Consider the following 13,163-nt stretch of genomic DNA (forward strand, 5'->3'; position numbering starts at 1 on the left):
TAAATCTATATAGTTGTATGTATATATATATGAATATGCTTGCTATATAATATTCAGGTGTATGCTTTTGAAATCTTCAAACTGCTTTACTTCGTTTAAAAAATAATTAAATAATTTTTCATTGGTGGTTGTACTAACAATTTATGATAAAAGAATGAGTATAAATAATTTTTATTTAGGTGAAAATTAATTGAAAAACTATTTTGTATTCTTTTTAGCGAAAAATTTTCTCTTTCGAACACTATTTACGTTCTTTTAAAAATTGATACATATTTATAGTTGATTATAATCAGTTTCTTATTCTGTACATATATAGTGAAACACTGGTGGTTGTGTAATATTTTCAATGTAATCTTTATTTAAAAGCAAGTCTATTATTATTAAACAAAAACGTCATTTAATTACATCGGCAATTGACAGTAATTTATTTTTAATTTATTTGAAATTTTTGAGCAGTCGATTATGGGTATGTTTTATTTCAATTATTATTTGCTTTTAAATAAGGAACTCTAGCTCTATCAGCTTTTACAGATGCCTGATTTAATGCTCGTCAATATTATAGTGATTATACGTACGTACGTTTATTGCCTGCACAGTCAAAATATATATCCAATGCAAAACTGACAAAGTTTCTTTTGTATATACCACATAATAATGACTGCAAAATCTACATGTATATCTATATAAAAAGCTTCTGTTGATAAAATTTATGCTAATTGTAAATGCTGTTGAGATATACTATATACATATCTATATATATATATAAATATATATTAGTTCATATGATGCATCAGCATGTTCTATAGATCTTAGAATAACCTAGCAATAGAGGCATTGTGTCTGAGGGTGCGAAACGTATAACATTTATCTTCAACATAAACAAAAACGTTTCGGACTCTCTTCAATGTGAGCTTTTGTAGAACTAATCGGTCGGCGCATATCAAATGCAGCGTTTCCTTTCTTGGCTCGCGGAATTTTTGCACGAATCATTGACAATTATCTAGATTATAAGCCGTAGATTGAAAACGCTGCGTTTAATATGAGTTGATTTTACAGCACTATACAGGTAAAGTAGAAATATTATCTATGAATAACTAATATAGAGTATTCGGCATTACTGTACTAAATTACGATTATGTTATAATTAAGCGTATACAATACAAAAATTTTAAGCTGTTTGTTTGGCAAAGGTTATAAAATTACTAATTTTCTATAAATTAACTCTTTTTTTTTAACATTTTCTTCTCTTTTTCTTCAAAATTTTATTAATAGAATTAATTTTAAATGAAAACCGATAATAGTTTTTGCTTCATATTTTGTTTTATTTTTTTTAATGTACATATATAAAGTGTGATGTAAAATAGCAGTTGTGACAATAATTTGAATTGAATAAAACACATTATAGTAATAGTTAAATGAATAACTTGATAGAGCTATCGGTGGATATGTTCACTACAATATTTGTTCAAATAAATTTAACTGATATCACTGCTACGATATTGTATAGCTATCTGAATTGATACCGCTATATCTTTTGAGTAATTACTGAAAAGTCACGATAGTAATAGATAGTAGGTATTGTTGTGCTGTATGAACCTGACGTTTGTAAAGTGCAGTAATGCTGAGAAGGTTTTGCTTTGACATTTTGAGTACAGCCGTAACTTGGTAAGCTTAAAACGACCATTTTTCAATTAAATGGCATACGTAGAAACTACGTTCGTAATCGTCCGTCATGTTTGCTGTCGATAGATAAGACGAGCGTCGTCTTATTGAATTGTGAAAATATGTGTGCTCAAATATACGGAAGCAAAGTCTGCTACACCTTTCTCATTTTCAATGTTGTCCTAACGAAATGTTCATTTTTTATTGTTTAGGTTACAAAAAACAAAACCTGGAAAGACATAGCGGGGATGCTCGGAATCGGTGCTTCTTCAAGTGCAGCTTACACCCTGCGTAAACACTATACAAAGAATTTATTAGCGTATGAATGTCATTTCGACAGGGGCGGTATAGATCCTCAACCTATTATTAATCAAGTTGAAGCTACCACGAAAAAGAAATCCAATAAAAATAATAGTGTACCGAGTCCAGGTATTTTTCATTTTTAGTCTCATCAGTTTTGTTCCTCGTTGCATTTGTAAATAAATTCAGTACCCAAATTTTTGCGTTTGCTGATGATTTTGTGCAATTGATTTCAGGATCGTCTAATTCTCAAGATTCCTTTCCGGGACCCGGAAGCACTGCTGGTGCACCTGCTGGTCCTGCCATGGACGGTTACGGTCCCCCCTATGCCGGATATCCACCATCATCTCAACCTCAACAAGGTAACGAACGTTTCAAACTTACGAGTTGTTCTAATCTAGGGCTCAGTTCTTAACAGATTATTTATCACTTGCCGTCTTTTTGATATCACTAGGAAGATACAGTAAATTTATTTTTGATTATTAGTTTGTTTTATATGAAATGATCCGTTTGGTGTTAAATGATCCGTTTGGTAGAAAAGAGACTAATAAGTCTTTACTAAGTGTGACCCACTGAATTAGAATATGACTGATTTTTATTGGTTTCCTTTGGTTTAAGAAAATTTATCAAAACTGCACATATTTTTTAATACTCATATCTCATAAACGAAATGAAACCAACAAAAATCACGGTAATATTCGAATTCAGTGGGTCAAGCTTAGTAACGATTGATTTGTCTCCACCTCGGAAGAAAAAATTGTGATTTTTTGTTGCTCAGTGTAATCAATACTGAATTGTCTAATAGATGTGGGATTTTCTATCTGAAATTGATATATAATACATATGTACATCAGTGGCGTATATTGGGTGTGTGCTAGGTGTGCGGCGCACACCCGTGAAAACCAAAGACCACATAAAGTAGTATTTTAATACAAAATAATGTGTTGTTGTATAAACAGGCATTGATGTGTATGGTGTATTTACCGCGTGCGCTAAATGTATGGTGTATGGTGTGGTGTGCAGTCTGCAGCGTGTTGTGTGATGTGTGTATGTAGTTTGTGCGCCGCGACGAGAGAATACCTATGCCGTGCAGCAAATTGGTGGGTTTGGTTGGAGTGTGCAGGCGGATATTCGCTTGTATAGGTTTGTTCGCGATATTAAGACGTACGGTGTGCTACGACTTCAGAGCACCGCGCAACAGTCGGCAATTGACCAATGCGATGCGACACGTGGTCTCGTACTTTTTCGCACATTCGTATTTTTATGGTCATATCTCAGTCATACCTCTAATAACTAATAATGGCTAACAGTGTTCAAGACATTTTAACTATTCCGTTTTCAAATAGAAGTTTTGAGATAAAATTAAAAATAATTAAAGATGGGAAACCGTGTCCGTCTCTTCCAAATTTATCCAGTTTGCATAAAGAAAAAACAAAAGTTTACACTAGACATTTTTGCGTTTCAAATTATAAAAAATTCGAATGGATTACAGGCTGTGAAATTCGATCCAAACTTTTCTGCTGGCCATGTTTATTGTTCTCCAAAGATATTAATGTGTGGAACAAAGAAGGATTTGCTGATCTCAACCATTTGACAGCAGCACTTAAGAAACACGAAGGATCGCAGGCACACGTTCAATCATTTCTTTCCATACAAATGTTTGGCAAACAACGAATCGACGTATTAATTGACAGTCAACGTAAAGCCGAAATAAGTCGACATAATGAACAAGTAAATAAAAATAGAGATGTTTTAAAACGAATTATTAACGCAATAATCTATCTAGGAAAACAAGAACTGTCCCTGCGAGGTCACGACGAGTCATGTAATTCCGTAAACAAAGGCAATTACATTGAATATCTAAATGCTCTTCGAGAATATGATTCTGTTTTAGACACTCATTTAAATACTGCTACTACCTTTCGTTGTACTTCTCCAAGTATACAAAATGACATAATCGAAGCAATCGCTCATGTTATTAAAGTTCATATAAAAAATGAAGTAGAGTCAGCAAGTTTTGTTGCTATTATTCTCGATGAAACTTCAGATATAATGACAAAATCACAGCTCTCAACAGTTTTACGTTTTGTATGTAAAGGCAATGTACATGAACGGTTTATTAGTTTTACAGACGTTAGTGCTGATAAAACATCTAATGGTCTATTCCGTCACGTGGTGAACATAGTTGAAGAATTTAAAATTCAAGACAAATTGGTTGGACAGACTTATGATGGAGCAAGTGTAATGAGTGGACACGTAAATGGTTTGCAATCCAAAGTCCTCAATGCTTATCCTTTTGCTCTTTTTACACACTGTTATGCTCATGTATTGAATTTAGTATTGCAGCAAGGTCTTTCTGATATTAAAGAAAGTAAATCATTTTTTCAAACTTTAAATGGATTGTCTACATACTTTTCAAAATCTTCCAAAAGAGTATTCGCTTTACAGGAATTTGTGACAAAAAGACTTCCCTCTGTAGCACCCACAAGGTGGAATTTTACATCTCGTTTAAGTAGCACAGTACAACAATACAGAAGTCAATTTACAGATTTTTTTCGACATGTTATAGAAAATTGTGAATTATGGGACACAGATACTGTTATAAAAGCACGAGGGTTTTTAGGCTTTTTAGAGGATTTTCAAACAATTAAACTTCTTCAAATTTTTTCAAAACTGTTTGGAATAACTGATGTTTTGTATAACATTCTTCAATCTAAATCTTCGGACGTTTTATATTGTTGTAAAAAAATTAATCATGTTTTGCAGCAACTGAAATACGAAAGGGATAATAATTTTGAAATGTTATGGAATAATTATTTAAATGAAAAAAATGATGATCATGATCGTAGGCCACAAAGATTAAAAAATTATTCAGAAGTAGAAGATAAAACTTCATTTCGTCAATTATATTTCAAAATAGTTGATAGCATAATCGCACAAGTCGAATGTAGATATTCTTCACTTTCCAAATTAGAATATTTCCACCTTCTTTGTAATGATAAATATGACGAATATAAAGAAAATTTTCCAAATGTTTTAATTAATAAATTAAAAGATTTTTATGGATCACTGTTTGATTATATTCGATTGAAAAACGAACTCATCGTGCTATATTCCAGCTCTGAATTTTCAGAGAAACCTGTTCATGAATTAATACAATTCATGACAAAAAATAACCTCGAATCTGGTTTTAAAGAGGTGTTTAAGCTGGGAGAATTAATATTAACGATACCAAGCAGTACAGCTTCAGCAGAACGTTCTTTTTCGGCGCTGAAAAGAATAAAAACTTGCTATAGAGGTACGCAAGGTCAAGATAGATTATGTGGCCTTAGCTTAATTTCAATAGAAAAAAAGTTATTGGTGGAATTAAAACAGAAAGACACATTCTATGCATACGTGATTGAAAAGTTTATGTCTCAGAAACGTCGCATTGAACTTATGTATAAATAACTAATAAATTAAACATTTTTGTAATGCAAAACTAGTATTTTTTTTTAATTGCTAATTTTATACCCTACGCCCTACGGCATACACAGCACACCCGGTATTAACACCCACCGTCCGCCACTGATGTACATGTATTTGGTAGATATAAAATATCAAGTATCGAAAATATATTCTATAAATATCTAAAAATATTTCCTCAAGACAAAGACAAATTTGGTTCAATATTGAGACAATACCCCCGTCAACTCCGAGAGCAATCCTGTCATTTCTTTCTACGCATCTTTCGTTCGAAATTCGGACACTTCATATGAAACAACCTGATATGTATCGCTATTTTTATCAAAAGAGACGATTTCTAAAATTGTGGTGGTTGTATTTGATATCAACGGGTTGATGATTTGTAAGCTTATTCAATGCTTTCGTTAAATTTTTAACTGAATATAAACGCATTTGTAATAAGCTTAAATATCATCTGCATACTATGTACGTGATAGAAAGTGAAATTGAATAGGTTCGCTATCGTAATAAAATCAGTATCAAAAGTTTTTCTATTCTATTGTATGCAAATGTATTAGCGAACTTGTTGAATTTGCTCACTATTCATATACCTATACTTTTACGTCACTTTTTTGGCTAACCCTGTTTAAAACAGCACCATGTGACTAACATACATATATATAAACGTATATATTATATTGTTATATACTCTCTCATAAGTGAGTTTCTCATCATGTATATTGAATCACTCACTCTACCTCATGCACCCTCATATTGACTGACTGCTATAACAATGCTTGTGTGATGTCTGCCTTCAATGGATCATCTTTATATATATTATATATTATTATATATATACTACTAATAAATTGCATGATCGGAATTCAATATTTGTGGGACTACTGTGCAATTTTGGAGACTGGATAATATAATTAGATTAGTATATTGTTATATAATTATATTGAAAAGTTCAGATTAACCCTAGGGAATGCATTGTACTTATTATTAGCCTTATATAGTTACCCTATATATTTTTTTTGCATAATTTAGATTAGCTAAATTGTAAGAATGCGGATTCAATTGAACAATTGATCGATTACACACTTTTTATTAAACGTTTTTATTTTTATGAAGAGCACAGCTTGTTGGGGATTCCATGTTTGTATTATTATTATTAAAAGTTTTGTTATTCTTACACTATTATGTCCGGCATGTGTAATATATTTAGTTTTTCATCTGAAATTGCTATTAAAAAAATATATATTAAAAAAATAGACTCTTCGTCACGTCAATTATTACTTCTGCTTTTTATTATGAATTAATTTATATTTAAATTGAAGTGTTTCATTATTATATTTTTATAAGGTGAGTTAGTCGATGCATAATGTATATTGAACTATATATATATGTTACTGAATTAAAATTTGATTTATTTTATTTAACCTGGTTCTTTCTAAATTACTAATAAGACTTAAACTTAACACTTTTGGTTTTAATGAATCTTTAAAGAAGTCGCAAAATTGTTTTCTTCCATTTTATTGTGTAAAAAAATCATAAAAACGTGATTATTGATCAAGGTCGAATTTTTTTTTTATTGAATACTATTTGTATATAGTAAAAAAATCGTTGTATGAAACAAGGTGAGGTATGGATATTAACACTCGTTATTATTGTGACACGTATGTTGATGTTTATATGCATAGCATGTTCCCGATATGTACATAGGCAAATATGTTGATAACACTTTTGACCTGCGAATAAATCCGAGATTCACATTGATAGTGGATATGACACTGGGCATTGATGTAGCAGAATCGGACTGAATATATATATATTTGTATTCGAATTCGAATCAAACACAGTTAGCGAATGTTTGTGAGATTTAATGGGTGTTGGGGCGGAGAGTGTATGTGTGTATGTGTGTCGGCAGGGGGTGCACCCGGTGACAACATTGCTGCATCCAACCCGTTTGAGGATCCGCAGCCGCGTCATGCAGCTCCCCCAACACCACCTGCACCGCACCGTAATCATCAACCAGGTAGTCCTTGTGATGGTCCATGGAATTATTCATTTTTTTTTTTGTTTTTTGTATCCAAACTTAAATTTTGCATATATTTTTTTTTATATATATTTGGTAAGTTTTGATATTTATCATTACGACAGTATAAATGGTATTATATCTCCGTCTTTGAAATTTGGATCAATGTTTTTAAATTTATTTTGAACTTAAAATAAATAAGGTTCTATTTAATTTTATATTTATTATATTAATGTCTCGGCAATTTCTTCTATACTTTTAGTTGCACGCTTTCTCTTGCTTGAAGTTTTTTTTTTTTGTTAGATATTTATTTACATATCAACCTGTCGCATATTATTTAATAATAAAATAAAATAATCAAATCTTCACATCACAGTGTGTCGGTGCTTACGTATTTTTTTTTTTTTGCTTTTTATAAATGTGCATGGGAAATGTAGGTTGGGGTGAAACAAGATGACACTTTCTTTGTAAATAAATTAATATTTTTCACATTTAAGCTTACATCATTGTACTGACACAAATGAATGATTGTATATATTTTTTTTTTCAAATTTTAACATATTGGAATTTATATTATTTACGAATTGAATGTATTCTAAAATTTGACTTTTGATCTTCACAGGTGCATATCCTGGTCAACAAGGTTACGGTGGCTATGATCAATACGGCTCTCCTTATCCACCCAATAGACCTGTCTATCCTCCTTATGGACCAGAACAAGACAATAGGTGATAATTTTTTTCAATACCACTCCATATGTTTGCAAAACCACAGAGTAGTTAACCAGTTAACTGTCACTCGCGAAATATTTGTTCTTTACCTGCACGTCAGCAGTTTTTACGAGGCTATTCTATGTTTCATTTCGCTAATCGTTCAGGAAATGTTCCCACATTCTTCTGATCGGTTTGAAACTTTGCCATTTTTTTTGAAATCAATTGAACATGAAAAAAAAAAATTTGACACCCATAATTCGAGACTCCCGAGGTTTGATGTAACCTTGCATACATATGCGTGACACGTCATGATGCACGAGAGTTTATGGACGCTACAGATTTCTCGATGTGGATGATTAATTGACAGCCCTGGTGCCATCTGTTTTATTTTTGTTAAAAGAATCTCGACAAACTCGAGTCATCGATTTTTTATTTTTGTAACCAAGTTCGTCCATAGATGGTGCTTGTACAACTATTTTTAAACTTTAAAAATGCGTTTCGGAAGAGAAATCGACGCGACTCGTTTACGAGACGCTGACGTACAAGGCGACTCTCGGGTGAGTCGCTGGCATTCAAAGGGTTACCAGTTGAGGTGCCATGAATACAAATCTTGGTCGAAATCAAAAAGTTAAAAACGATTTTCTCAATAAGTATCTATGGTTGCTGGCATGGTCTGAATAATCGTAAAAATACAGATTAATCGTCTCCTTTCGGAGTTTGCCAGTTATATTTAGCAATAATTATTGAGATGGGTTCATATAAAATCGATTATTCAGGAAGAAAATTATGCCTTGAATGAATTGAAAAAGTATATTTTGTATTTGTTACAATTTTTAATGTGATCAATTTCCGTCTAGAAGCTATCCTTCCGGAGGCGGTCCAGCTAGTACTGATCCATATGCCCGCTATGGGGGAAACTACGGGGGCGCTAGAGGATATCCTCCACCGGCTGGTGGTGCCCCTGGTGGTCCTCCACCAGCTCCTCCTCAATCGCCGACACCCCCGCCTGCCGCTTCACAAGATTACTACCGGCCACAAGGTTCCGCAGCTCCACCACCTCCACCGCATTTACAACAACATGAGGTAAGGATCATTTTCAATTTAGAAAACAGAAGATTCTATTGTGTAAAATTTATTGTGTCTTAAAATGGAAATATTTCCGACATTAATATTATTCTGAATAATCCTTTATCGGATTGCATGATTTATGTTTTCATTATACACACATGTTTATCCTTCGTTTGTGGAATAGCTTTTCATTGCTCAAATGAGGGATGAGTGTAATTTTGTTTATTTATTTAATGCGATCTTAATTGATGCACTTTTAACGTCGAAAGATATATTTTAGATAATCTCCACGAGCACTAAGTCTGATTACCTTGTCTTGAATATTGTTATTATTTGTATATGCGTATATATAGTTTGATGCAGAAATAATTCCATGCTGCTTTAATACGAGGGTCATTTTTTGAGGAAGAATCATATGAGCATATATTTAACAATGAAGTTGATGCTTTGCAATGCAACCTGCTCAAGGATATTTCTTAACTTATCCTAGCGTTTTATTCATCATGTCAATCATCAATTCTGATTATCTGCTTAAAAACGAAAGAGTATTAACAAAATTTTCAACAGTAGGAAATGGATCATCTCGATTACAGTATAAATTTGACCGTCACTGAATGCCTCATTAATTTAGTGATAGAGTTCTTCATTCAGAAGATCATCAAGCTCATCTCATGATCTCAAAAATGCTTGAATATTAACTGGGATTATATTTAAAAATAGTATAATATATTGGGAACAATTTAAACATCCATTTTATAAAATAAATGTGCATTTCTAAATGACAGATACAGATTGTATTAGAAACTTTGCTTTGACCATTGAAAAAAATATTTGTTACTTTAAAAGCCGATGAAATGTATCGGCAACGTCGCCAATACCAAAATACGAACAGACAACGACCAACGCTTCTCTCTACTGGATTCCTTTTTTTTTGGACCTTGTTCCTGACTGACATCATCGTTCAAATTCATACGCAATACGTAAACAAAAGTTAACATTTTTGACAGTTGACAGTTGTTAATAGCAGAAGACTGCAACGTTGCCACTTTTTGCATCTATTCTAATTCCAAAAAAATTATTTTTTCGAATGATCGTTTCCTATTTTTTAATGGTCCCTTTATAATGCCAAAATATTGTATTCGACGCACAGTACGAATGCACCGAAAATAATGCAAATTTTTAATGCACAAACATTTTTTATAAGATACAAAGTATTTTTCTCAATGTACAGTGAAATCGCACCCCAATATATTTTCAATATAAATGAAAATGTTTTCGATATAAAAAAAGAGTTGTTTCTCGACGTACATATATACAGATATGATAGATATCCAGCAGACGTTGACACATTTTGACACGCATTTTTAGTTACAATTTCTGTGAAAAGGTTTTTGAATTGCAATCAATTTATGACAATGATACTTAGTCAAAAATGACCCTCGTATAGTGTATTTTAACCTGAAATATGTTCTAATTTTTGCATCGATATACGACAGTAGGATGTTATAATATTACTTGTCATTTAATCTGCCCATAAATTTGAAATTAATTTGTCAAAAGAAAACAAAAACAGCAAACGTATAAATGTTATGATTGATGTTGAATTATATAACATTATTATTATTATATAATATAATATAAATGTAACGTCAGCATCAGAGCAGATATATTTACATAGAATTTAGAATGGTAGAGTGTATAATTGATATGTAGCACTAGTTATTATTGTAGTGTTTTGTGTAGTCTTGCTGTAGTGTTGTGTTGTGTGTTTTTGCGGGGTGTGTAGATGTCGGCGACGGTGAACATGAACTCGCAGCTGGCAAGGCAGTTGGTGGCACCGCTCTCCCCTGGCGCCAAGCAGTCATCTCCGTATCTTCACGTATGTTTTGCAGCCTTTCAAAAGCAGCTGCTTATGTGTTTGGTGTTGGCTACACACACCTTCCGGCTTCTTCGTTTCACAAATCATTCGCTCTATCTAAATTTTTCATTATTAGAATTTTGAGTTTTCGATTTTACAATTCATTTTGTTTTCCTATTAATTGGACATTCGTTTTTTTTTTTTTTTCATTTTATTGGACGATCATGGACGTTGCGATCATTCGAAGAGTATTCAAATCGGAATTGATTTTTAATTAAGTATATTAACTTTGGTAATGGTGTATCATTTTAAGTATCTGGGCTCATTCCTCGGTTTACAAGTCTTTTCAAATACCATATAATATATTTTGCATGCTTACGATGATTTAAAGTGTTCTAATTGTACATGTAATTAGAAGGGTGCTTGTATAACGTGGTGTGAGCGTTTCATAAATAGTTTTCATTAATAATTTTGTAATATATTTACTAACATTTTTTTTAATTTTAAATACATTTTGTATAGATAGTGTTTCGCTACATAGCAACACAAACTTAAATGTTGAAAGTTTTTGTAAATTATAATAAGTTTTATTGTGTAGTTAAGAATTTTTCTTTGTATTTTAAAAATATTCATTGTTCCTAATTTTATTTATTTATTTAAGAGTTTTTGAATTGAAATTCTTTTAAGTATAAATACATTAAAGAAAATCGCAGTCAACAAGGCTAATCAGAATAATAATGGTGTAAAATGTTTATCTTTGACTACATATTTAGTGTGTTTATTGTTGAATTTTCTACTTGTATCTTTTGTTAGGATTAATATCTGGTAGGTTACAAACGTTTTTGTGGTGTGGGTGGTTTTTTTTTCTTTTACTAATAATCATCATGATAAAAGTTTTTGGTGATGCACAATATATAATATTATTTAATAAGGAATATTATAACAGTAACACATATTTCACTGCCTTGTAACAAGCCGACTTTCGTCTCATCACTTAACTATCGATCATATTAACCAAATCGATTGAAAGTCAATTCATTGGTGGTAGCATTAGTGCCATATATTTAATTTTATTTATTGAAATCATTTCGGTCTCACGTTACTTTTTCCTCATGGCTTTTATCACAAGCTTGAGCTTGCTTGTTTGTCTGTGTGCTAAATTATTATTTCAAAAATATTCAAATGAATTTATCATAAACTTAAATTTAAAAGTTTTCTATTCGTTTGACAAAGAAAATTATTCATACTATTTATTTAAATAAATTTGAATAAATATCACAGTATATTCATTGTATATTCAGTACAAAAATTTGGTTGTATTTGTAATATAAATTAAATAATTTTTGCCTCTTTCTTTTTAAATGATTCAAGAATATTCTATTTTATAATTTTTCTAATATATAATTTAAATATTTGATTATCAGGGATATGGAGGGAACAAAGCAATGCCACCTCCAGTTGGTCAACCTCGGAGACATCCTGATTTTGCAAAAGACGCTGCTCCTCAACCTCCGTATCCACCGCAGCGGCCACAGCCGCCTCCGCATCATCAATATGGTATTTTTTAATCTGATATTTGACACCGTACTTATTAATTTTATGAAGACTATAAACATTTGAACTTTAATCTTCAGGTACTTGGAGTAATAATAGTGGTGGACAATATCGGGGTCAATTTCCACCAACTAGTACTAACGCTCCACCTGGAAATCAGTGGGGTGGATCACCACGACCTCCTCCTGCTCCGGCGCCTTCAGCTCCATGGGGTCAACCTTATCCTCAACAGGTACGTTGACAAAACTTTAAATTTCAATTGTAATTATTCATAGGTTTGATATTTACCTTGTTATTATTATTTTTTAGGGTCAACAACAGTGGGGAAGTGGAATGGGAGGTGTTGCGGGAGCACCTGGAACACCATTGCGACCGGGCGGTGCACCTCCTCGTCCCACTGGACCTTATCGGCCAGACCTCAAACAATTTCCAATGCCTCCAACGCACCAAATGCCCAATAAAGTAATTTTAATATCACTAATATTTTTTTTGAATTTATAACACCATACAGAATTTGAATTAAAGT

The 13,163-nt window shown here is 32.1% G+C and overlaps 1 protein-coding gene across 1 annotated transcript in view; it reads left to right on the plus strand.

Annotated features, from left to right (window-relative positions):
* The window catches only part of osa (trithorax group protein osa), a 144,450-nt gene that overhangs the window by 128,174 nt on the left and 3,113 nt on the right, over nucleotides 1-13,163 (plus strand). Inside the window, exons 9-17 of the mRNA XM_077438418.1 lie at nucleotides 1,875-2,091; nucleotides 2,199-2,324; nucleotides 7,337-7,444; nucleotides 8,067-8,172; nucleotides 9,015-9,240; nucleotides 11,012-11,104; nucleotides 12,508-12,640; nucleotides 12,718-12,869; nucleotides 12,947-13,099. Of these exons, the coding sequence (XP_077294544.1) occupies nucleotides 1,875-2,091; nucleotides 2,199-2,324; nucleotides 7,337-7,444; nucleotides 8,067-8,172; nucleotides 9,015-9,240; nucleotides 11,012-11,104; nucleotides 12,508-12,640; nucleotides 12,718-12,869; nucleotides 12,947-13,099 (1,314 nt within the window). The remainder of the gene's footprint in view (nucleotides 1-1,874; nucleotides 2,092-2,198; nucleotides 2,325-7,336; nucleotides 7,445-8,066; nucleotides 8,173-9,014; nucleotides 9,241-11,011; nucleotides 11,105-12,507; nucleotides 12,641-12,717; nucleotides 12,870-12,946; nucleotides 13,100-13,163) is intronic.

The sequence above is a fragment of the Arctopsyche grandis genome, chromosome 9 (assembly GCF_051622035.1).
Source record: "Arctopsyche grandis isolate Sample6627 chromosome 9, ASM5162203v2, whole genome shotgun sequence".
NCBI classification, from domain to species: Eukaryota; Metazoa; Arthropoda; class Insecta; order Trichoptera; family Hydropsychidae; genus Arctopsyche; species Arctopsyche grandis.